The 24,535-nt window shown below is 43.8% G+C and overlaps 1 protein-coding gene across 4 annotated transcripts in view; it reads right to left on the reverse strand.

The window, feature by feature from the left end:
* Positions 1 to 24,535, reverse strand: part of STX6 (syntaxin 6) — a 176,168-nt gene that overhangs the window by 150,248 nt on the left and 1,385 nt on the right. For all 4 annotated transcript variants that reach the window (XM_029617757.1, XM_029617760.1, XM_029617759.1 and 1 more), the window contains exons 2-4: positions 10,006 to 10,175; positions 9,320 to 9,414; positions 3,355 to 3,417 (exon numbers count right to left, since the gene is read on the reverse strand). In XM_029617757.1, the coding sequence (XP_029473617.1) occupies positions 3,355 to 3,417; positions 9,320 to 9,414; positions 10,006 to 10,175 (328 nt within the window). The remainder of the gene's footprint in view (positions 1 to 3,354; positions 3,418 to 9,319; positions 9,415 to 10,005; positions 10,176 to 24,535) is intronic.

A 24,535-nucleotide genomic window follows, 5' to 3' on the forward strand; every position in this document is an offset into this window, starting at 1 on the left:
GAGAAAAATGATGAGAAGTTTGGCAAATGCCTTTAACGGGGCAGGATGTGGTAAAGAAGAGGTGGGATGTGTCGGCGGAGGGCCAGCAAAAGCATATACTGCTCCTCAAACGCCACACGCCACTCCATGCCATTGGTGGTTGACAAGGGTGTCGCATATCTGAGAGGACCAGGTGCTGAGACAGAACTTACATCAGGTCTGAATGTTCCAGACGACATGGAAGCCCTTTCTAACTTGCTTTTTTTTTTTTTTTGCTGCTCTATACCAAGGGTGGGCAAACTACAGCCCACAGGCGCCTTTCCTCCGGCCGCCAATGTTCCCCGCGCCGTGGCAGTTCTGGGTTATGCATGCCTCCTCACTGCCACAGCGTCCCCGCTGACCCCCTTCCTCTACCTGTCCCACTGCTGTGCTTATGGCTACACCACAGCACCTTCTTCCTGCTCTGCTCAGCACCGGGCAGGGAAAGACAGAGAATGGGAAACCGAGGATCCCCGGGCATAGGGCACTGCACATTTCTTGCTGACAGTTGTCAAGCAGTGAGGTAGGCAGTCAGAGGAGGAGGTGCAGTGTGCATCTCTTAGCTCCCACAGCTGCAGGGAAATTCGGGGTTTCCGGTGCTGAGAAGAGGACCCAGTCCCACAGTAAAAATCAGCTGAGCGGGACACGAAGGCGGTGGCTGGAGAATTTAAAGGGAACTCATGCCTCTAACATGGAATACACATGGCCGAAACTGATAAAAATCAGCACGCAGCTGATGGGTGGAAAGCAGAGAGACTGATGACCAGATCCATTGCAGTAAAGGCTGTCAGCTGAAGAATATATGTCTTTTTTTTTTTTTTTTTGGTCAGATGGGGCTAGGAGGATGCAGCAGCAGGGCGAGGGAGGGAAATCTCCAGCAGCACTCTGATCCCTGATAGGGTCCCTGCAGCTGCTCCAAATGTTCAAATGACAAAAAAAAAAATAAATAAATCCAGAGCTAGCTCAGAGGCATGTTTAGGATCTGGGTTTGGATACTAGGACTGGTTTCTGCTCCTCAGTCTGCTGGGGATGCTGCGGACATAGCATTCACAGCCCTTGGTGGGAGGGAGCCCCAGTCATTGTGCGTCGGCAACACATAGTGGCCGGACTTAGGGCTGATGGACTGCATAGTTCTGGAGAGAACCAGGCTGTATGGCCGCCAGCAGAGCACCAACATGCAATGGACTGGGGATGAAGTGTTAATGAGGTGTCAAAGATGGAAAACGAAACTGGACCACAAGAGGACAGCTGGATCCAGGTTCCTACAGCCACCTGACCCTACACCCCAAGCTGCAGATCTGGTATGCAGCCCTAGGAGGAGGAGAAACTTCCAAATCCCACAGCTAAGGGCTCAGCAACCACTGCACCTAGGAGGCGAAAGGTAGTGACTCGCTTTTGAAGGGCATGGAGGCATCCATCTGTCAACCAGACATCTTGTTCCAGTAAGTGTGCTGTCTGCAGAGTGCCAAAATAAAGAGATATTGCTGAGAGTGAAGCCTACGATCCAGTGTTGCTCATCCATGTTGATATTGCTAGGTACCACACAGAGCATTATCAAAAGTGCCTTCCTAACTCTGAGTGAAAGGGTAAAGCAAATACGTGCACAGGTGGTGGTCTCCTCAGTCTTCTAGTAAAGCCTGAGGAATAGCCTAGAGTCTGGCAACTAAGATTTAGTGTAAAAAAGACAAAAAACCAAAACACACAGTATTGAATTTGGGCTGCAAAAATCCAAGAGAGAAGTACAGTATAGGGGGTGAAGTTCTTCTAAGAACGAATCAAGAACAGGATTTGGGAGTGATAGTATCTGATGGTCTTAAGATAGCCAAACAGATGGATAAGCCAACAAAGGCCCGAAAGCTGTTTGAGTGAATACAGAAAATTAGGGGTCAGCAGAACAAAAGGCGGTATAGGTCCCTGGTGAAACATTATGGGGCTGATTTTAATTCCTACAAGCCTATACAAAATAGGCTCAGCGCGCACAGGTTTTTTTTTGTTTTTTTTTTTTAAGGGTTACGCGCATAACCCTTTTAAAATCCGCCCCTATCTGGAATACTGGAGGCTGCACCTTCAAAGGGATAAAAACCAGATGAAGTCGGTCCAGAAGGTGACTACTACAATAGTCTTCGTTGGAAAGTGTCTGGAGACAGACTTAACAATATACGAAAGATGTGATAGGAAAGCGACATTAAATACCTCCAAGGTTTCAATACACAGGAGGTGAGCCTCTTTCAAAAGAAAGTGGCTTCTGTAACGAGGGGTGATGGAACGAGGGCGAACGCAGCTCAACTCAGGAGTAATCTAAGGAAATATATCTTTATAGAGAGGAACAGGCTCCCAGTAGGGCCTGCATTCAAGAAAGCAAGGGAGAAGCATAAGGGATCTCTGGAGTAGGAGATTGGGCAGATTAGACAGGACATCTGGTCTTTTTGTGCCATTAGGTTCCTATAATTTGGGGGGTGGAAACCCTCCAGGTAGTTGTGATTGAAGGTGCTGTAACTTAATAGAAACTGGTTCCAATTAAGTTAGAAGGCCAAAGAGAAGGAGAAAACTGACAGGCAGAAAACAGATTGTGTTTCTTTGTACTGGGGAAGGTGATCTGAACTGGCACAATAATGCTCAGTGAACAAAAACGTGAAGTGGTTTCTCTTTAAGAAAAGGTGAGGTGTGCCTTCAAAACAAAGGCGGCCATCTTCTACCATCCCCTGACCTATAAAGGATGGCAAGGTTGTGGAAAAAAAAATATTCAGAGACAGAGTTTGCCCGATTCCCACTCCACCAACAACCCGTCTTATTTTACAAACACACGTTTTACATTTTTATTTATTTAGATTTATATTCCGCTTTTCACACTTTTTTCACCGCTTCAGAGTGGATTACATTCAGGTCCTGTAGGTATTTCCCTATCCCCAGAGGGCTCACAATCTTAGTTTGTACCTGAGGCAGTGGAGGGTAAAGTGACTTGCCCACGGTCTCAAGGAGCGACAGCAGGACTCGAACTCTGGTCTCCTGGTTTGTAGCCCAGTGCTCTAACCCCAAGGCTCGGCTTCCCTTTGCTGCCGATCTTTATTACACCCACGCTTCTCGCTACACATCCTGCCAACAACCGGGGAAACTCTAACCTGTGCCCATCCAAGAAACATTCAGGACTGAAAGAGCATTAGATCTGCTTTATTTTATAAAATAAAAACACAGATATGCTATTTTTTTTTTTGCCATCAGTAAATTTAAAGAGAGCCTGACCACCCTGATCAGCAAATAAAACCTGGAATGCACTCCAGGCTGGCATCTCGGCCATGCCCCATTTGACAAGTCCGTGAATGAGTGCAGCTCTCTCACCTGGCGGTTCTTCCTTTCAGCCAGGGCCTGCACCGATGGACTTGACATCTGGTCCTTCATTTCCTAGTTATTCACATTAAAAAAAAAAAAAAGATACAATATTAAGCTACACAGATACAAGCTTTTTGCTTCTTGTACAAAGAGTGATTTTACACTTTTAGAGAGTATGTTTGTTAGATTATATTTTATATTGTTTTGTATATTCTTACCGATACGTTCTCAAGTCTCTAGGTGGAAGGTAAAGGTTTACATAAAAGGAGATTAACTGAAGGCCAAGTGAGACAGAGGTTCACCGGCAGCAAGATACTATAAGAGCATAAGAACATAAGCTATGCCATACTGGGCCGGACATCAAGCCCAGAATCCTATGTCCAACAGTGGCCAATCCAAGTCACAAGTACCCAGACATTAAATAGATCCCATACGACTGATGCTGGCCACAAGCCGTGGCTATTCCGTATTGATTAAATAGCAGTTTATGGATGTCTCCTCCAGAAACTTATCCAAACCTTTTTTAAACCCAGCTACCCCAACTGCCTTAACCACATCCTCTGGCAGGGCTGTGATTTCTGCCCAGGCAACCTCTGCAAGGGAAGTGGAGAGAGACCATGAAGACCCCACAGCCAAAACAAGGGCTTAGCACTGTGACAGAAGCAGCAGCGATAGGTCCAATAATCTGCCTGGGGACCGGGAGTTGGGACATGCAGGCAAGTCTCCGGCGGTCCCACTCCCTGCTCCTACATGGGCTTCCTATTACCAAGGAAACCTACGTGAGGAGCAAGACCGCTGCAGAGCCCCTGAGCGTGCACTGGATCATAGATGCCATGCTGATTTTCAGTCCTACCGTTGCCAGTCCCCTTGACCAGCCATGAGACGAGGGAGGGTTTAAGATGGATTTGGGGGTGGGAGGCTAATTGTATGTACCAATGACAACTGAATGAGCCCCTGCACCTTAAAGGTAGAGGCGCTCTCAAAATTGAAAGGAAAAGTCGAATATCAAGTGGTGGCAATCCTTTCCTTGCAGAAAAAAAAGCCTTGGTGGGGGAATCCCCCGCTGAAACTTTTGATAGAGGGCCCTGAATTTGAGTTTGTACAACTAGATAAATCATTTTCAACACTAAATGGAACAAAGACAATTTGGAACAATCAAGTCAGAAAGGGAAACCTAGCTTCTAGGAATTTACTGTCACCTCTTCCCACACTCATGCTCCTCCTGTAAATCAGTCTGCACTTGGCAGGGGGGTAGATTCTGTTCTCAGCACTGCTTCCTGGAGCAGATTGGATACTGCAAAAACTGATCTAGCCAGAAGTATTATGAGTAAAGGCGAGAGTGACTGGAATAGAGAGGAGATGGTCAATTTATAACCAATGTTAGAGCTCTCTACAACCTGCTTTGAAACAAGCATCTATTTGGCCAGTACTGGAAAAACCAAAACAAAACACTTGATCCTTCCATGTTGGCCAATTACCGGCCTATTTCATCGTTATCTGTTCTTTCCAAGCTTGTTGAATCTGTGGTATTGAAACTGCTAACTGACCATCTGGAGATGCATACAATATCAGACCCATTTCAGTTCGGGTTTTGAAACAGTGTAATACTGATGCACTGATTTTGTCTAGCCTAGATACTATACGGCATGGCTTTGTTTGAGGCTTTAAATAAGTCTTAGAGATTGCTAAAGCCTTTTGACACAGTCACTCATCAAATGTTTATTTCCTGCTTAAGGGATGCAGGTCTGACAGGTACTGTCCTTTATATCATTCCTGTCTGACCGCATCCAACAACTTGGATTGCCACAGGTAGATTCCCCTGGAAAATGATCCCGATGGGTGTACCTCAGGTTTTGGCCCTATCATTATATCACTTAATACATATATGTCCCCGTTATGCAAGCTGTTGTCTGAACTTAGACTGAAATATAAGCGTTTCTGATGATGACATTCGTTTTTTCGTACCCATGATGTCAACATAGCATGCCACTTTTGAGATGGTCTCAATCTGCTTGGCATCTGTTAAGTGATGGTTGTGAAATAATAAGCTTGTCTAAAAAAAAAAAAATCCAAGGTAATGATCTTAAGTAGAACTCCCTTGCTGAATTTTCCTTCTGCATTCAATTTTGAGGGCTGAAAGGCACAGATTGTGGGCCAAGTAAAAAAAAAAAAAAAAACAAAACTAAAAACCTAGGTGTGGTTTTAGATCCCAGCTTGTCTATGCATGCTCAGATTACGTCTATCGCAAGAGCTTCCTCTTTCAAGCCGCAGATGCTTCATCAATTGAGGCCTCTGCTGAATCCTCATGATTTCTTTTGACAGACAGAATAAAACAGGCCATACAATTAAATGACATAAGGCGGCTAACGTTCTTACTGAATTACACTCTCCAATGCCCGGAACCATGAAAATCTGCTCCAAACCCACCCAAACCTATAGGAGACATCCATCTACCCCTCAGATTAACATAACCACCCAGACCCCAACCACTTAATTCGTCATTCTATTATTTTTGCAAATAATCCCAAAACTTTGTCCACGTGTGTTAATATTTTTCAACTTTTCCCTTCAATGAATATGTGAGTTTCTCAATGATCACAATCTCCACCTCTTGGGAATACCACCGAGATAAATAAGGAGCACCTTCCAGCACAATGCAATTGTGTGCCTGGCAGCATGAAGACACTGATTAATAAGGAATTGATCCATATTTGAAGCATTTTCAGTAGTTTCCCTCTAATACCCTAAAAGCCCCATACATGGGGTTAAAGAATAATGATTGTTACACATTAATCTAAGCTCCCTTTCTATTGGGCCGCTGTTTGGCCATGCATTTTTGACGCGCTAGCTTTACTCCTTATACAGTAAGGGGTAAAAGCGCGTCAAAAACGCGCAGCCAAAACCCCCCCTCCCCCGAAACTAATAGTGCCCGTAACATGCAAATGCATGTTAATGGCCCTATTAGTTATTCCCGCGCGATCCAGAAAGCAAAATGTGCAGCAAAGCTGCACATTTTACTTTCAGAAATTAACGCCAGCCTTTTCTGCTGGCACCGGGAAAGTGTACAGAAAGTCGGAGGCCCCAAAAATAAAAAAAAATTAAAAAATCAGCCCGCAGCCCACGGGTCGAAGATGGACGCCCAATTATGCCAGTGTCCGTTTTCCGAACCCATGGCTGTCAGCGGGTTTGAGAACTGACGCCGGCAAAATTGAGCGTCGGCTGTCAAACCCGCTGACAGCCGCTGCTCCTGTCAAAAAGGAGGCGCTAGGGACACACTAGTGTCCCTAGCGCCTCTTTTTACCGCGGGCCCTAATTTGCATAGGCCACCCTCCTGAATCGCGCATCCAGGAGAGTGGCCTGTACGCACGCCGGGAGAGTGGGCGCTTGCCGGCGCTCCCGCGTGTTTTTCTGTATCCTCCCAAAAAGATTGCATGCTTTCTTTGAGCACTGAAGTCATCCTATTACTACTGGTTTTGGGTTGTACCTGCCCTTCTGTTGTGCAGGCTACCCCTCTATACTTCAATTCCATTTTCTAGCCACTATGGATCCTCTGTTTATTCCACTTTTTTTTTTTTTTTTTTAAGTTTACTACTCTTTGTTTCTACTCCTCCTCTGGAAGGGCATTCCATGTACCCACCACCCTTTCTATAAAAAAAATATTTCCTAATGTTGTTCCTCCTCAGAACTTTGATCATGACTCCTAGGTTCTACAATTTCCCTTCCATTGAAAAAGGTTCTTCTTGAGCACTATCAATAAACTTTCAGGGATTTAAATGTCTATCATATCTCCTTCCCCCTCCAAAAAAAAAAAAAAATCTTCCTCCTACTCTAGGGTATACATAATTAGGTCCTTCAGTCCCAACTCCTATAGCTTTTGATGTAGTCTCCACACCGCCTCCAGATTCTCTGTCCTTTTTGAGATATGGCCTCCAGAAGAGAACACAGTATTCCAGGTGAGGCCTCACTAATGACATGTACAGGGGCATTACCACTCTGCTTCTCTAGCTTCCCTTTCACGTCCTCCACTACATTCCCCTCGGTCATATCCCTCCACAGCTCAACCACCATATCACTTTGGCTTTTAGAGCTATTTCCCCCTTTTAGCTCTGCTCTGGTGATTTCATTATTGCCTGCACTGAAGCTAATATCTTCGTCCTCTTCGCCTTCTAACTCAGGGAGAGAACGTGTAAATGGACCTCAGGCCCTATGCTGGAGTAGACTCCCCGGAGACAAGACGCAGGCTTCAGTAAACTCAAGTTTCTTCCAGACACCCATTCTCTGTTTCTTGCCTAAATTATCTCCTAGCACCAATTTCTCAGTTGGAAGTGATTTTAGAGTGCATCTGCACTGACCCCCAGGCTAAGCAGCCATCTTGTTTAGGGGAGGAAGTGATGTCACCAATCTTTAGTTCCTAAAGTATCAATTGGAGAACAAAAGTTCCTGGACACACTAAGCAAAATGTCCTCTTCATTAGCAGGCCACACACTAATCAAATACAAGGCAGAAACAATACTATTAATGGAATCACCAGGGTCTCCAGCTTCCTGCAGCACATTATGGGTAGATTCTGAGACAGGTTTCTTCAAGATTCTGCGGCAATTAAGGCAATTTGCATAAAGTTTGTATAAAAATGCACAAAAATAAAACCAATATTTACTGAAATTATTTTAAAATATAGATTTAAGCACGACAGAAAGCTATACACAAACATAAAAACTACAAGTAAAGACTTCCAGTAAATCACAGACTATCTGCAAAATGTCAATTTGTATTGAATGAATGCACCGTGTCACCATCTTTTCTATTTTCTTGGGAAACTTCTCATTCCAAAAACATAAGTTTACTTAAGCTGCAGTTGTGCTATGTTCAGAATTTGTCACCACATTGTAAATAGCTAAAAATATATAAAATGTTATAAATTAAATAAAATGAACAGCATAGCAGAGGATTGTATAAAAAAAAAATAGCTTACACAACCCCCCCCCCCCAAAAAAAAAAACCAAACAACCCCATAACACACAATATTACAGAGCCATCACAAAAGGAAGTAAACCATGAAATAATTTCTACTTTCAATATATAAAAGGGCATCAGCCCTGTGGCTCAGGCCACTGTGCTGCTGGGATCCCACAGAAGTGATATACTCAGGCCCAGGGAAGACTGTTTCCACTATTGTGGCTACCCAACCAGTAGTGTCAAGGGTACACGTCTAAGCAGGTGACCCTCCAGCTCTTGGCCAATGAAGATCCACCCAAGTGTGCTGTCTAGGGAGGGTCAGAGTTAGCACAGAATGCCTAGATGAGAAATAATTAGAGACACACACACATACACAAAAGTTTGTATACATTAACTAAAAATGGTTAAAAGTTAACCAGCAAAAAAAAAAAAAAAAAAACCAACAGCAGTACAAGGATCTCTACTCTAGATTACAACAGCAGTGGCACCACTACCGAGAGCCTGCACTTCTCTCTTCTGGTCACTAGCGGTCAGCAGCAACACTGGCGGCATGCCCAGAGCTGGAGCCTTCGCTATTTGCTGGGCCCTACTTTGGATTCCCTCCCCCAGTTCTGCCAATTGACTCTCTCACTAGGCTAGGGGGAATATCACCGGATGAGCAAGAGCCCCAGCCAGCCTACAGAAAGCTAACGCTGTGCACACTGCAGGGGAGAGGGAATCCTGATCATTAAAATCGATTCCACAGCAGGGAAGCAGCTGGTATTTGTATCCTGCGGCAAGATGCTAATTATGCAGCAGAGGAGGCCACACTCCTGAAGGCTAGGACTATAATGTTCTTAAATAAACCTCTTTACCTCAACCTGATTTTAAGTACTAGATAGATTCTGTTCAGGGTGGTTACATGCCCTGAGCCGTATAAGGAAAACAAAATTGTCAGTTATCCCATGTTTTTTTTTATATGGGATTTGGTAACACTGGTTGTAATGAACAGAAGAAAAAACGAGAACATCCTGCTTACCTTCACTATCTGTCTGGTGCTTGTGATAAAGGCTTTTCTTTTACTCAGCTCCAAGGCATCAAGATTGAATTTTCGAGGATTTGCTTCCACAATGCGTGAATTACACCGTTAAGGAAACTCCTGCTAATTGGTTATCAACAGAATACTGTGCGATCAGTAGCCTTCAACTGCCTTCTCTGCAGCTAGCTGCAGGCAATCAAGCCTGCCCAACACCACACTACCCGGCCTCCAATTCATGCCACCTAACAAAGCCTCTTTCCCCACAAAAAGGTTAACAATACAGCTGTGCAATTCGGAAGTCTGAAAACACAGGGATACTAGAACAGTGGTCCCCAACCCTGTCCTGGGGGCCCACCAGCCAGTCGGGTTTTCAGGATACCCACAATGAATATGCATGAGAACATTTGCATGCACTGCCTCCATAACATGCAAGTTTTCTCTCATGCATATTCATTGTGGGTATCCTGAAAACCCGACTGGCTGGTGGGCCCCCAGGACAGGGTTGGGGACCACTGCACTAGAAGCATTCCCCCACCCTGCCCTCCCCCAAACAAAATACTGATTTTAATAAGGGATGATTACTCAAAAAGCACCACATAACCGAAGAGGGTGGAAGTGATATGTACAGAAAGTGATTTCTAGCACAAAACACTGAGCCCACTGATCACAGAACATAGAGAGGATATTGATGGTTTCATCCAGGTCCTCAAGGTCCCATTCAATGCTCCGTAGGTTGTTCCGCAGCTCATTGGTAGTCCAGTCAACTTCTTCTCTGGTGGCAGCAGTGGGATCCTGGAGGAGGTCTGTCCATCTCTGGAACAGACCCTGGGCAGTGTTCACTGCCTTTTGTACTTCCCTGTATTCAAAAGAATGAACAGCAGGAAAAAGATGATTTTTAATTCTCTTACAGTTTGACACATCCTCTTCAAAAGAAAGAAACTGCTTTCATTTCTTACTAATCAAACCATCTTTAATAGAAGTGGTCAGCTTCGAGGCATGCATTTTTTACTCATACAGTTAAAAGTATGGTGTTGATTTAGCTCCTGCATACTTGTAAGTGAACAATACTATCTTTCCAACAAAAACTGTCAGCTTTGGGGCTTTATAATTGTTAAATTGCCTTTTATAATTTACTATTTCTATATAATCACATCAACATTTATTTATACCCTCCCTTTCCAGTGACTGTACAAAGTGGGAATAGCAAAAAAAAAAAACAACCCAAAAACATTCTCAAAACTAAAATGCAATTATAAACAAATTTACAGCAAAAATAAAAAAAGCAATAAAAACAATTATTTCCAATAAAATATAAAAGATGATAAAAAACATTAGAACACCAGAAATAAAAAACAAAACAAAGCATACAGTCAGACATCATATAAAATAAAAATACAACATCAATAAGACATACTAAGATCAACAACATTTTCAAGAAACAGTCAAGCATAAGTTAATACCTCAATGGAAAGACTACCAGGCACATAAAAATACATTGTGAGTTTCTTATGCAGAGACCCAGAGGGGGCTTCTCCTTGGCTGTAATTCAGCACTTCTTTATTATTGCCGGCTAGCAAATCCTCCCATTACCCTCCACTTATTTTTTTTTTTTTATGAAGGGGGCAGACTCTCCCATGCAGACACAGTGGTTCCTGAGCTCCCTTCTGGTATTTAAAAGACAATATTGTTTTTAGCAGGTCCCTAGGGAATTTCATAGTTTGGCTGCTGTGTTAATTCACCTGAAGTCTCAAAGATAAAAGTTAAAAACAATAAAATGAGGATATCTTTTTGGGGGTTAAAAATAGATTTTGTGAGCTGATACACATATGTACTTTTTTTTTTTTTTTTTGCTGACCTCATTCTAAAGAAAGGTAATTAGGAAAGAAACATTTTCATTTTCATAAGTGTAATAACTGTGGGGCTGCAGTCTATAAAGGGCTCTTCTGGGAGCTGTGGTGTGGCCCTGTTTGGATCCAGCTCACTGGACTGAGGATGGAGATGGCTCACCTCAGAGTAAAAGTTGGTCAAAATTAAAAATGGGTCTCCTTTGTACCAGAATCCACAAAGTTTTCCCCCACTGGCACAAAGGATTAAATAAAAAACAAAACAAAACCATGATAGAGCTACAAAATATCTTTACGGCATCAACAATAAATCTGTCACAGAAGCAACTGATGTGGAGACCAAGCTGAAGGCCCAGTGTAAATCTGAACTCAAAATGCAGTTTCAAATGATGCCAGAAGAGGATAAGACTTCTGCTGGGGGCTATGAGAAATATATTTTGGGGGAGCTGCATTGAAGGGAGACACGATGGTGAAATGCCCATTGGGATCCATGGACAGCTGGGAAACACCGCGAGCTCTTACTACCGCAGCAGTGGTCAATGGTGCTGGTGTTTTCTGAGGTATTGCCCGTGCGTGCTAAAAGGGAACAAGGATCTTCAGTACATGGCTGAACAGCTGGCGTAAAGAAAAGGGTTTAGATTTTTTCGGGGACTGGGACTGTACCTGGAGAGAGAAGGAGGAAGAGAAACTTTAGAGAGGGGGCCTGGGTCTATCTAAAAGGGGAAATGAGATGCAGGGGAACAGTTTAAGATCATGCATTGGCAGAGAGAAGCTGGCTGAACTGGGCTGTCACCCTGAACATACAAAAGCGCGATTCTCACAAAGTTACCTGCAAAATAGGGAGGTAAGGGCGGGCACAAGATCATACAGATAGAAAACACGGGATATCTGGAAGCTGATGAGCACAAGGGTTCATCATAGTTTAGGTGACAAAATCCCATACTTAAAGCAGATTGGAAAAATTCTAAATTCTAAGCACCTGGATCTTTAAAATTGTGTGCGCGCCTCCAGATGGGGAAGAGATATGGCGGCGGCTGCTGCTGCTGCTGTTGGAGGGGGACAGACCAGGGTTGAAGCATAGCTGCTGCCGATGAAGACTGGGCTGAGATGCGACCACTGGAATTCACATCAGACCAGGAAAAGAGGAAGACACTGCCACCAGAGGTGTGGGGCTCAGGCACAGAGAGAAACGCTGAGATCTGGGGCTATCCCCTGCTGCTGAACCACACAGAAGGAGAGAGAGACTGGAGGAGTCAAGAAGCTGGAAGAGAGAAGAGGAGGCTGGGAGGAGGGGTGTTCACTTGCCAAGGAAAAAATATCCTCACCATGTACGCCGGATCCACCCCCACAACTAATACAATTTACAGCAGGCGTACATGGTAAATGTAATTCAACCCTGGCAAGTTAGGTCCTGGAAGAATTTTTCACTCTGTACATCAGAGTGATCTGCAGACTTGTTTGTGTTAGAGGATTTAGTCAAAGACATACATAACTGGAATCCAATTATAATAAAGAGGAAAGTAGCAAATTAAGCTCCACCCTTCTCCTTCCCTGTACTCCCCAGCTCCACCCCTCTTCTCTGTATGGAAATTGAGCTCCGCCAATTTCTCTCTCTGTACTGTCCGGCTCAGTCCTACTCTCTTTGTACTGTCCAATCCACTATCTACTACCACATATGGAAACTGAGCCCTCGCTACAGTTGTACTCTCCAGCTCTGCCCATCTCTCTCTGAACTGTCCAATCCCCTCTCTACTACCACACAGTACACCCAAGCTCAGCCTGCATTCTCTCCTACCACACATCTCAATTACGCACTTCCTACACTTCACAGTATTTCCCTGTCCTTGGATGGGCATTTACTACTAGTATTTATACAAATTGTTCTCATAACATAAGTGTAGAGTATGTGATGTAGATCACTGAAACAAAATCCTACTTTTCTGCCTTTTATTTTGTAATTTTTATAAATAGCAGAATGTGAAAAAACACACACAAGGCTGTGAAGACTTAAGGCCCCGTAAGATAAAAACTAACCTACGTGCATTTACTTTTACTTACATTTGATCACCTATGCTGCAGCCTCAAAGTGATGGACATAAAAATCCTAACAATGAGCCGCAAATATCAGGCCGCATACACATAAAGCAAATAAAGCTCTCGCGTGCGTGCAGGCCAGTTTACAAACCTTGGTTACGGGATCATAATGGTAGAAAACACTTCTCCGATCACAAACTGCAGCCTGGGATGAGGCTGGTGAGTTTGTCCGAGAGGTATTAAGGGTCTAACTTGTACAAGGCTTAGGGAGGGTACTTTTTGTAACGGGCCGAGTCTGCACGTAGAACGTAACAGGGACGCTAACTCTGATACCGGCGCACGAGCGCACACGCAAGCGTGGATGCTGGCTCGCGCCAAAGGACACGGCCATATGCACACAGGGTAACAGATGGGCTGCACGCACGGACACGGGCACACAATTTTATATGGCTGCGCGCAAATGCCGCCTCTACCGCATACGCGGGGAATTTTAGCAGACGCTCGCTAACGCAATTACCAGTTTCCCCAGTTCATTCAGGTAAGGGACAGGACTTCTTATCCTCCCCTGGTTAAATAGCTTCCCTTTTACTCTGTCAGCCCCAACCCTTAAAACCCTGCTGACTGGCCTAGAATGTCTACTTTCTTACTTCCACGCCACCCATAGCAGGTGGTAAACTTATGCACGCAATTCATGTCAGAGTCCCAAAACGCCCATGCCCTGCGCCTTTTTGCAACTTAATCGTGCATGTACCGGGAGATACGCGTGCCCTCAGACGCCTTTTAAAATCCTCGCGGTGCACCCCGGACGGACATTCTCACGATTCCTCCCGGTTTTGACGCGCACTGGGAATTTTAAAATTCACCCCTCCCCCCCCCCCCCCCAAGACTTTAGCCTGAACTTCCAGAAGTGGAAGCTGAAGCGCCTCGTGGGTGCGCACGGGACCCTGTGCGGCACGCAGACATTTACACCTGCAGCATTACACGCAGGCTTTCCAAATTCAAGAACATCTGGGTACAATCTCCTGGGCAGTTTCCAACAGCCAGTACACAAGCATAAGACCCGGCGGCAGCTCAGTGCGCACACGTCCTTTGAAAATTCGGTTAATGGAGCACTGAAGGGCGCCAGCAGCCAGGGATGTTTTACCAGAACAGGCGTTTCTGCTCCCTGAGACCAACCTGGCCACCGTGATCTGGATCACCTGTAAGTTATGTAAAGTTGAGGAGGTCCATATTCAGAAGCATTTAGCCAGATAACTCAGAAGTCATTTGGGCACTAAACCGGCTAAATTCTAGTCAGATAACTTTTTATCCGGAATAAGTGAGGTGTGTTCCAGGGGCATAACTGGAAGGAGCAGAGAGTTAGCCGGCTATCTCTGGCTGACCTTATCCAGCTAACTTTAAGTTAAATGGACATCTGTACGTATTTTTATGATTTAATGAACTGAAACAATGGCACCGGTTAGAATGTACTACAGTACACTTACTCCAAACTTACTTATGTGCCTACATGTAAACCGTTGCGATGGTATATAACTTAGTGACGGTATAGAAAAGACTTTAAATAAATAAATAAATAAATATTCAATGGCACAGCCGCGCCACTGAATATATGGACCAAATTAGCTGGATAAGTTTCTCCAGCTCACCCAGCGAGCTGAGCAGTGGCTGAATTCGGACCTCTTTATTGACAATCCCAAAACACAAGGAATTATACAACTGAGGACCCAAAGTCATGAGTACCGTCTCAAATTGAGTACTTGGGGCAAAAAAAAAAAAAAAAGGTTTTAAAGAAAACATTAAAAAAAAACCAACTGAAACCAAGTCTTTTTGCTATTGAAGTAAGATTTTTCCAAGTTAAAAGTGGGAACTGAGAACCACATCTAGACTTAAGCTTCTGCCTCTCTTGACAACTTGCTTACATTTATCAGTTCCCATATTTGACTTGCTGGAAAAAGTAAGAATCTGTTAGAAGAGCTGAAAAGACATAAAAGGCAGACTGGGAGGGAAAAAAAACCCCCAAAAACAGGCAGCCTGAAGCACATGATGAAGGGCAGTATAACATTCCCAACACATCACAATCAACATCACTCTCAACACGCGTGCACACACACACCTCCACACAAAAAAAACCTATTACCTACGTTCACAACAACTATTCCTGGAAGCTATTTGGGAGCCTGCTTATTATGTATTGCTATTTATTGTACTCTTGATGTATTTTTTTTTATGATCGGTTGCTATTTATTGTATTGTTTGTATGTTTTGCACTTGTCGAAGGACGGCATCATAGAAATGTAATGTAGCCTAGCACAGCACAGCGCGTTCCCACTTCTTTTATCCACGGTGGGTGCAGGTGTGCCAACTGCTGGACAAATTTTAGCAAGTGAGTGGTGTGGGCCGCCCCATCGTGAACTGTTTCTAGCACTCCTGCTGTCACCCCAGCGACTCAAGGGCTCTCTCCTCCATCCTCTCTTCCTGTTCTCAACCAAAGAACCTACGTTCTGCCATGTTGGATCAGATCAAACGACCACCTGTCTCCAACAGTGGCCAATCCGGGTCACAAGTACCCAGCAGATCCATTCCTTATTGCTCACCCTGAGGGATAAGCAGCAGCTTTCTCAAGTTGATCTGACTAATAATTGTCATGGACTTTTCCTTCCGGAAAAAAAAAGTATCCAAATCCCTTCTATACCAGCTCCATTAGCTGCCTTAATCATCCGTATCCCTCAGCAAACAAACAGATTCCACAGCTCGATTGTGCATACAGTTCAAAGGACTACTTTCTTCAGTCTTTTGATTCAGTTTTGTAAGGAACTGGGGAAGGGGGGAGTCTCTTCCAAAGGGATGGGCTCCACCTTAACCAGGGTGGAACCAGGCTGCTGGCGCTAACCCTTAAAAAGGAGAGAGAGCAGCTTTTCAACTAGAATGAAGGGGAAAGCCGACAGATGCTCAACAGCGCATGGTTCAGAGAGAGAGGTATCTTCAAAGAATACTAATGAAGCATTAGAGTTAGTGCAGCCCAACAGAAAGTAGTCCAAGTGCCTGTTAGTAAAGAATCACCTGAGCTAAAAGATTCCAAATTATCCCTGACAACTGAAAAGCAGAATGTTAATACAAACAAAAACACACTTTGAAATATTTATATGCTAATGCCAGAAGTCTAACAAGATGGGAGAGTTAGCATGTATAGCAGTGAATGATGACATAGACCTTAATTGGCATAATAGAGACATGGTGGAAAGAGGACAACCAATGGGACAGTGCTATACCAGGGTACAAATTATATTGCAATGACAGAGAGATGCATCTGGGAGGCGGTGTGGTGCTTTATGTCCGGGATTTCATGGAGTACAATAGGATAAACATCCTGCATGAGACTAAATGCACAATCTAATCTTTATGGGTAGAAATCCCTTGTGTGTTGGGAAGAGTATAGTGATAGGAGTATACTACCGTCCACCTGGCCAAGATGGTGAGATGAACAGTGAAATGCTAAGAGATATTAAGGAAACTAACCAAACTGGTAGTGCATTAATAATGGGAGATTTCAATTACCCCAATATTGACCTGTGTAAATGTATCATTGGGACATGCCAGAGAGATAAAGTTCCTGGATGGAATAAATGACAATTTTATGAAGCAATTGGTTCAGAAACAGAGGAGAAAGGGAGCAATTTTAGATCTAATTCTCAGTGGAGCACAGGATTTGGTGAGAGAGATAACGGTGGTGGGGCTGCTTGGCAATAGGAATCATAATATGATCAAATTTGAATTAATGACAGGAAGGGGGACAGAAAGTAAATCCACAGCTCTAGCACTAAACTTTCAAAAGGGAAACTTTGATAAAATGAGAAAAATAGTTTAAAAAAAAACAAACCCAAAGTTGCAGCTAAAGGTGAAAAGTGTGCAACAGGTGTGAACTTTTTTTTTTTTAAACTAACGTCCTAGAAGCGCAGTCCATATGTATTCAACGCATTAAGAAAGGTCAAAAGATTGCCAGAATGGCTAAAATGTGAGCTGAAAGAGGCTATTTTAGCCAAAATATCTTCATTCAAAAATCGGAAGAAGGATCCATCTGAAGAAAATAGGATAAAACATAAGCATTGGCAATTTAAATGTAAGACATTGATAAGACAGGCTAAGAGAATTTGAAAAGACGTTGGCCATATAGGCAAAAACTCACAATAAACTTTTTAAAATATATCCGAAGCAGAAAGCCTGCGAGGGAGTCAGTTGGACAGATGATCGAGGGGTTAAAGGACACTTAGGGAAGATAAGGCAATTGTAGAAAGATTAGACGATTTCTTAGCTTCAGCGGTTACTGAAGAGGATATTGGGGAGATGCCAGTTCCAGAAACGGTTTTCAAGGGTGATGATTCAGATGAACTGAACCAAATCACAATGAACCTGGAAGATGTGGTAGGCCAGAATGACAAACTGAAGAGTAGTAAATCACCTGGACCAGATGGTATACACCCCAGGGTTCTGAAGGAATTCAAAAATGAAATTACAGACCTATTTCAATTAATTTGTAACCTATCATTAAAATCATCCGTTGTACTGGAAGATGGAGAATGTAACTCAGATATTTAAAAAGGGATCCAGGGGTGATCCGGGAAACTATAGACCAGAAAGCCTGACTTCAGTGCCGGGAAAAATTGTGAAAACTGCTTAAAGAATAAAATCACAAAACATTTAGATAGACATGATTTAATGGGACACAGCCAGCATGGATTTACACAAGGGAGAACTTGCCTCACAAATCTCCTACATTTTTTGAAGGGGTGAATAAACGTGAACAAAGGTGAACTGGTAGATGTGGCGTATTTGGATTTTCAGAAGACATTCAACAAAGTCTTACATAAAAGGCTTCTAAGAAATCTAAAAAATCATGGAATAGGAGGCGATGTCCTTTTGTGGATTGCAAGCTGGTTAAAAGACAGGAAACAGAGAGTAGGATTAAGTGGTCTGTTTTCACAGTGGAAAAAGGTAAACAGTGGAGTGCCTCAGGGATCTGTACTTGGACTGGTGGTTTTTTTTTAAATATATTTATAAATGATCTGGAAAGGTGTACAACGAGTGAGATCAAATTTGTGGATGACCAAAATAATGCAGAGTAGTTAAATCTCAAATGGATTGGATAAACTGCAGGAGGATAATACATTGAAATTGTTAGCTCAGTGTGCTGTGGCAATCAAAAAAGCAAACAGAATGTTAGGAATTATTGAGAAGGGAATGGCAAATAAAACAGATCATGTCATAATGCCTCTGTAATGCTCCATGGTGAGACCGCATCTTGAATACTGTGTACAATTCTGGTCAACGCATCTCAAAAAAGATATAGTTGCGATGGAGAAGGTACAGAGAAGGGCGACCAAAATAAGGGGCATGGAACTGCTACCCTAAGAGGAAAGGCTAAAGAAGTTAGGGGCTGTTCAGTTTGGAGAAGAGACAACTGAGGGGGGATATGGTAGAGGTCTACAAAATCATGAAAGGACTTGAACAGGTTAATGTAAATCGATTATTTACTCTCTCAGATAATAGAAGGAGCGGGGGTACTCCATGAAATTAGCAAGTTGCTCATTTAAAACAAATCGAAGAAAATTATTTCATACTCAGCGCACAGTTAAGCTCTAGAATTCATTGCCAGAGGATGTGGTTACAACAGTTAGTGTAACTGGGTTTAAAAAAGGCTTGGATAAGTTCCTAGAGGAAAAATCCATAAACTGCTATGAATTAATAAGCAATAGTAGATTTATTTAATTTTTGGGTACTTGCCAGGTACTTGTGACTTGGATTGGCCACTGTTGGAAACAGGATACTGGGCTTGATGGACCCTTGGTCTGACCCAGTATGGCATAGCTTATGTTTAAAATCTGCCACCTGTTAGTGTTAGGACTAGGGGATACACCACCCTTTCCCCACAGTTTTATGAATAACCATTCCCCTCTTACCGGTTCCACCCAACTCATGGTTTTATAAGTCTCTGCAATATCTCCTCTTCTCCAAACTGATGAGCCCTAATCGGTTTCACTTTTCCTCAGAAGAGAGCTGTGCCACCTCCTTTATCATTTTTCTTGCTTTTCTCTGCACTTTTTCTAGTTCTGCTTTATCGTTTGTTAGGGAAACCAAAACTACGTGTGCTACTCAGCGTGCTGCTGCAGCAGGATTGTCAGAGGCATCCTGACAGGCTCCAGTCCTTTCCGGATCATTCCTAACATTCTAAATGTGCTTTTGTGACTGCTGCTGCCCACCGAGCCAAGGACTCCCAGATACTTTTCCATCTCTTCTCATGCCACCATTTTTTCAGCCCTCACTTTCCTTTCCCCTCTACTTCAGGTTCTTTTATTTGCTCTCCACCATCATCCCTCATCCATATGTCTATATTTCTATTCTTGCCCTTGCCACCACCAGCCCTCCATTTCTCCCTTCCCCAGCATCCACCCTCATGCCTCTCCCAACTGTCACCTCTACATCTTCCCCCTACCTCCTCTCAGGTACATAAGATCAATGGTGGAACCATGGGTGCTGCTGCTGCCGCCGCCCGCTCCTCCCCTTCTATACCAGCATTGCATGCATATTCCACACTCACTGGCCAGCACTCATTTATTTATGGGCTTATCATAGAAGAGTAAAAAAAAAACAAAACCAGGAACATCAGGTTAGTATTTTTTTTTTTTTTTTAATGGAGAATTCACCCTGTCAAAAAAAAAAAAAATTCACCATTGCTTTATTATGGGAGGCACCATCTCCTCCCACAGCCAATACTATTCATCGTCTGCTGGTTTCGATCATTGAAAGATGGCCGCTGAGCTCTGACCCTGTCTGCGGAGCCAGCCCGGATGGGACAAGCTCTTCCCACCCGAGGTACGGCGGGGGTTGGGCTGCACGTGCCCGTCCTTTCCAGGGGCCACGCTCTGCTCTCCGCTGCTGGCTCACGGCATGCCTGGCTGTTAGACCGTCTTCCTTGCTTGATGTCTAAACTTTGAATTTAGACGACGACGATTTGTGGAAAATAAGAACAGTGGGCCTTTCAGAACCGAGTGCTTGCCAACATTGCTGCTGCCTCCCATTAGCACCACTCCCCCCTTCCCCCGCCCTCCATGGTTGCAATCCCATCGTGCGCTTCCACAATTTATACTGGAACGCATTCCCAGCGCTACGCATCTGCGAGCCTTCCCACCACGGGGCATACTGAAAAGGATTAGCTAAGAGGGGTCTCTGCAGACAAAATCATTCTCCAAAGAAAGTCACCGAAATATGGCTCACTGGACACAAAAAAAAAAAATGGGATCATCATGGATGAATTTTAAAAGCCACTCTTCCTTGCTTACTTTCTAGGGACTGAATTTACAGCAGAATGATTTACAGTTGCTGAATAAACTGGGGTACTGCTTCCGTTTTTTGGTTTTGTTTTTTTTGCCTGCCTGCCTCGGACAATTACCAGAAACAAGAACAAACCTGACAGCAGACCCAGGAAAGCCACCTCTCCCATGCCAAATGCAAAACCACATAAGCTAATCTGATCTCGGATGTCACCCTCAGTTTCCCCACTGCAGAAGGTTCTCTGGGCTTGTGCTAGGCCTTCTGGCACTGCACTATCATTTCTGCCCCAGCCAACTTCACTGGAAAGCTGTTCCATGGACTTGTCCCTCTGAAGAAAAAAATACTTCCTTATGTTACTACTCCCTCTCCAGTGTCCTATCAGGACCCTTTATCTACATCCCCTCCTCCAAAGTACACAAGTCTAGCTCCTCCATAGGAAGTCTATCCCATTTAGTAACCGCTCTCTGTTCTGCCTATAGCCCTCTGGAGATGCATCCTATCGGGCAAGGCCTTCAGATGAAATTTTAAGCAGCAATTAATATCCCCAGATGTTAGCACAATCTTTTCTGCACTGAATATACTTCTCCCTATGCAACCCCATATTCCATTGATTCTCCCCATTGCCTTCCAAACACCATTTACCAAGTCAGCTCATGGAGAAAAAGTATGATTATTTAATCTCTAACAAGATTTCTGGGCCCAACTGTTTCCTCTTCTTCCCTTGGGTTTCTCTCTCAAATCAAACCAATCTCTCTACTGGGCCACAGAACCATGAGCCTTCATTAGCAACTACCTGGGATTATTTTTTTTAATCTTATTTTATAACATCCAGCTAGCTCAGCCGCTGCAGCAATAGTCCTTCGCCAGTGCCAAAGGGGCTCCCTCCAGAGCTCACTATATGTAATGTCTAATGGGCCTTTGTGAACAATCAAAGCAATGTACAAAGCAAAAATAATGAAAAAAAAACCCCTTAGCATTATACAATTAAAATTATGCATACAAAATAGGAAACAAAAAGGTACAGTTGTGCTGGCAGAATTTGTAGATGTGTAACATTTTAAGAAAACACGAGTGATCAGACAACACGTCTGTTATTTGTACTGTGTTTCAAATTAAAACTATTATGCATCACAGAATAGCACAATCATTGAACAAACCATAGCAATAAGGGAAATAATAAAATGGTCTTGTTCAAAAGGTTTACATACCCTTGAATGTTGGGCTGACAATATATACTCAAGTTGACCACATAGGTTGAGATGGCAGTGAAGGGTAGTTATCCACACCTGTGCCATGTCTGATTGCAATTAGTGTCTGTGTATAAATAGTTAATGAGTTCTTAGCTCTTGAGAAACAATTTACATTTCATCCAGGGATGCACTGACTTTAGTTGTTACTGAAGCATGGGAAAAGCAAAAGAACTGTCAAAGGATCTGCAAGCAAAGGTAGTTCAACTTTATAAATCAGGAAAAGGATATTTATTTATTTAAGGTTTTTATATACCGGCATTCATGAAACGATCACATCATGCTGGTTTACAAATAAACAGGGGTGCAATAAATACATCAAAACAGAAATAACGTGTCGAAGAAAAGCAGTTACAATTAACAAGGACTATTAAAAGATGTTCAAAGATTTGAAAGTGCCAATCAGTACTGTTCAAACTTTGATCAAGAAGTGGAAAGTTATGGGTTCTCTTAATACCAACGCAGACCAAGAAAGATTTCAGACACAAGAAAAACCCATAAGCAACTTGATTGAAATGCAGGCTTCTCTAAAACAAAGTGGTGTGGGTGTTTCAGCAAGCAGAAAATGGAGTGGAGGAATAGCCTAGAGGTTAGAGCAGCGGGTATGAACCAGGAGACAAAGTTTGAGTCTGGGGATAGGAAAATACCTACAGTATCTGAATGTAATCTGCTTTGAAGTGCAAAAAGCGGAATATAAAAATCTAAATAAATAAGGAGATACCCCAACAAAAATCCATTGCTGCCCCAATGCCCCAAAACAGCCCACTTACAATTTGCGAGACAGTACCTAGAGAAGCCTCAAAACTTCTGGAACAAAATAACTTTGCCTGCTGAGACCAAAATTTAATTTTATGGTCACAACCATAAACGCTATGGGGTAGATTTTATAATTTTGCGTGAGCGCGAACAAAAGTACGCTGGATTTTATAAGATACGCACGTAGCCGCGCGTATCTTATAAAATCCGGGGTCGGCGCGCACAAGGGGGTGCACATTTGTGCAACTTGCGCACGCCGAGCCCAGCGCGTGCTGCCTGTTCCCTCCGAGGCCGCTCTGATTTCGGAGCGACCTTGGAGGGAACTTTCCTTCGCCCTCCCCCACCTTCCCCTCCCTAACCCACCCCCCCCCGGCCCTATCTAAACCCCCCCTTACCTTTGTCGCACGATTTACGCCTGCTAAAAGCAGACGTAAATCTGCGTGCGCCAGCGGGCTGCTGGCGCGCCATCACCCGACCCGGTGGCTGGTCCGGAGGCCTCGACCACGCCCCCGGGCCGGCCCCCACAACGCCGCGTCATTTAGGACATGCCCCTTTTACAAAGCCCCGGGACTTACGCGTGTCCCGGGGCTCTGCGCGCGCCGGCGGCCTATGCAAAATAGGTGCACCGGCGCGCGAGGGCCCTGCGCGCGTAAATCGGCCGGATATACGCGCGCAGGGCATTTAAAATCCGGCCCTAAGTTTGCAGGTGATTTAAAATCATCCCTAATGTGAAGCATGTAGGTGGATCTCTGCTGTTTTAGTGGGGTGTGAGCTACAGCAGCACAGGGAATTTAGTCAAAATTGATGGCAGGAGGAATGCAACATCTTATCAGAAAATATTGGAGGAGAATTTGCATTCATCAGCCAGGAAGCTGCACATGGGGCACATTCAGTCTTTCCAACATGACGATGATCCGAACCATAAGGCCAAGTCAACCCTTCAGTGGCTACAGCAGAAGAAAGTGAAGGTTCTGGAGTGGCCATCACAGACTCCTGACCTCAGCATCATTGGGGACAATTCAGACACGCAGTTCATGCTAGACAACCAAAGAATTTACAGGATCTGGAGGCGGAATGGGCAGCTTTACCACATGAGAAAATAAAGAGCCTCATTCACAACTGTCACAAGAGACTGCAAGCCATCACTCATGCAAAAATGGGGCAACACCCAATATTAAGAACTAAGGATATGCAAACTTTTGAACAGGACCATTTTATCAGTTCCCTTATTGCCATGGTTTGTTTAATGATTGTGCTATTCTGCGATACATAAAATAGTTTAATTTGAAACACATTAAAAATAACAGACATGTTTTGTCTGATCACTCATGTTTTCTTAAAATGCTACACCTCTTACAAAATTCTGCCAGGAGATATAAATTTATGAGCTCACCTCTACAGTACAACTTAAATAAGAAAAGATTAAAATAATAAAAACAAAATATAATGCAAATGGCTTGTAACAGTTAAATCAAGAATTAAAAACTCTAGCCAGGTCTTTAGACTCTTCCTGAATTTGCTAACATCTTTTTCAACGGGAAAGGTAAGGAGAAGGGAATTCCAAAAACCAGGCCCGAAATAACAGAAGCTAATATCCTCCTATGTTCTATGCACATTTCCTTGGGAGGATGGGAGCCTTAACAGTTCTAACTGAAAAGAGTGCAAATTCCCCGAATGGGTGATGAGGAGTCAACAGATTACTAAGGTAAGGAGGAGGAGTTCCTCATGGAAAGGCTTTGAAGGTCAAACAGCAAATTTGGAACCCTATAGGGCAAAGCTCCATTAAGAGACAGGCAGTCCAGCAAGCAATAGCTGAGTCTCCCTCCTCTCCAAGGGCTATGAACAATACCTCCGCCACACCCCCTGCCCCAGTTGGCACACGCAGAAGTTGAACCCCAAGAACTGACCCCAGGTCTTCCCCAAGGCAGTGTCACTGAACCTCTGAGTCAATCCCTCTCCAATAGTTCACTTTCTGGAAGCAATAGTCTGACCAGTAATGGTAGAGATTT

This window comes from Rhinatrema bivittatum, chromosome 10 (genome assembly GCF_901001135.1).
Source record: "Rhinatrema bivittatum chromosome 10, aRhiBiv1.1, whole genome shotgun sequence".
In the NCBI taxonomy this organism is placed as follows: domain Eukaryota; kingdom Metazoa; phylum Chordata; class Amphibia; order Gymnophiona; family Rhinatrematidae; genus Rhinatrema; species Rhinatrema bivittatum.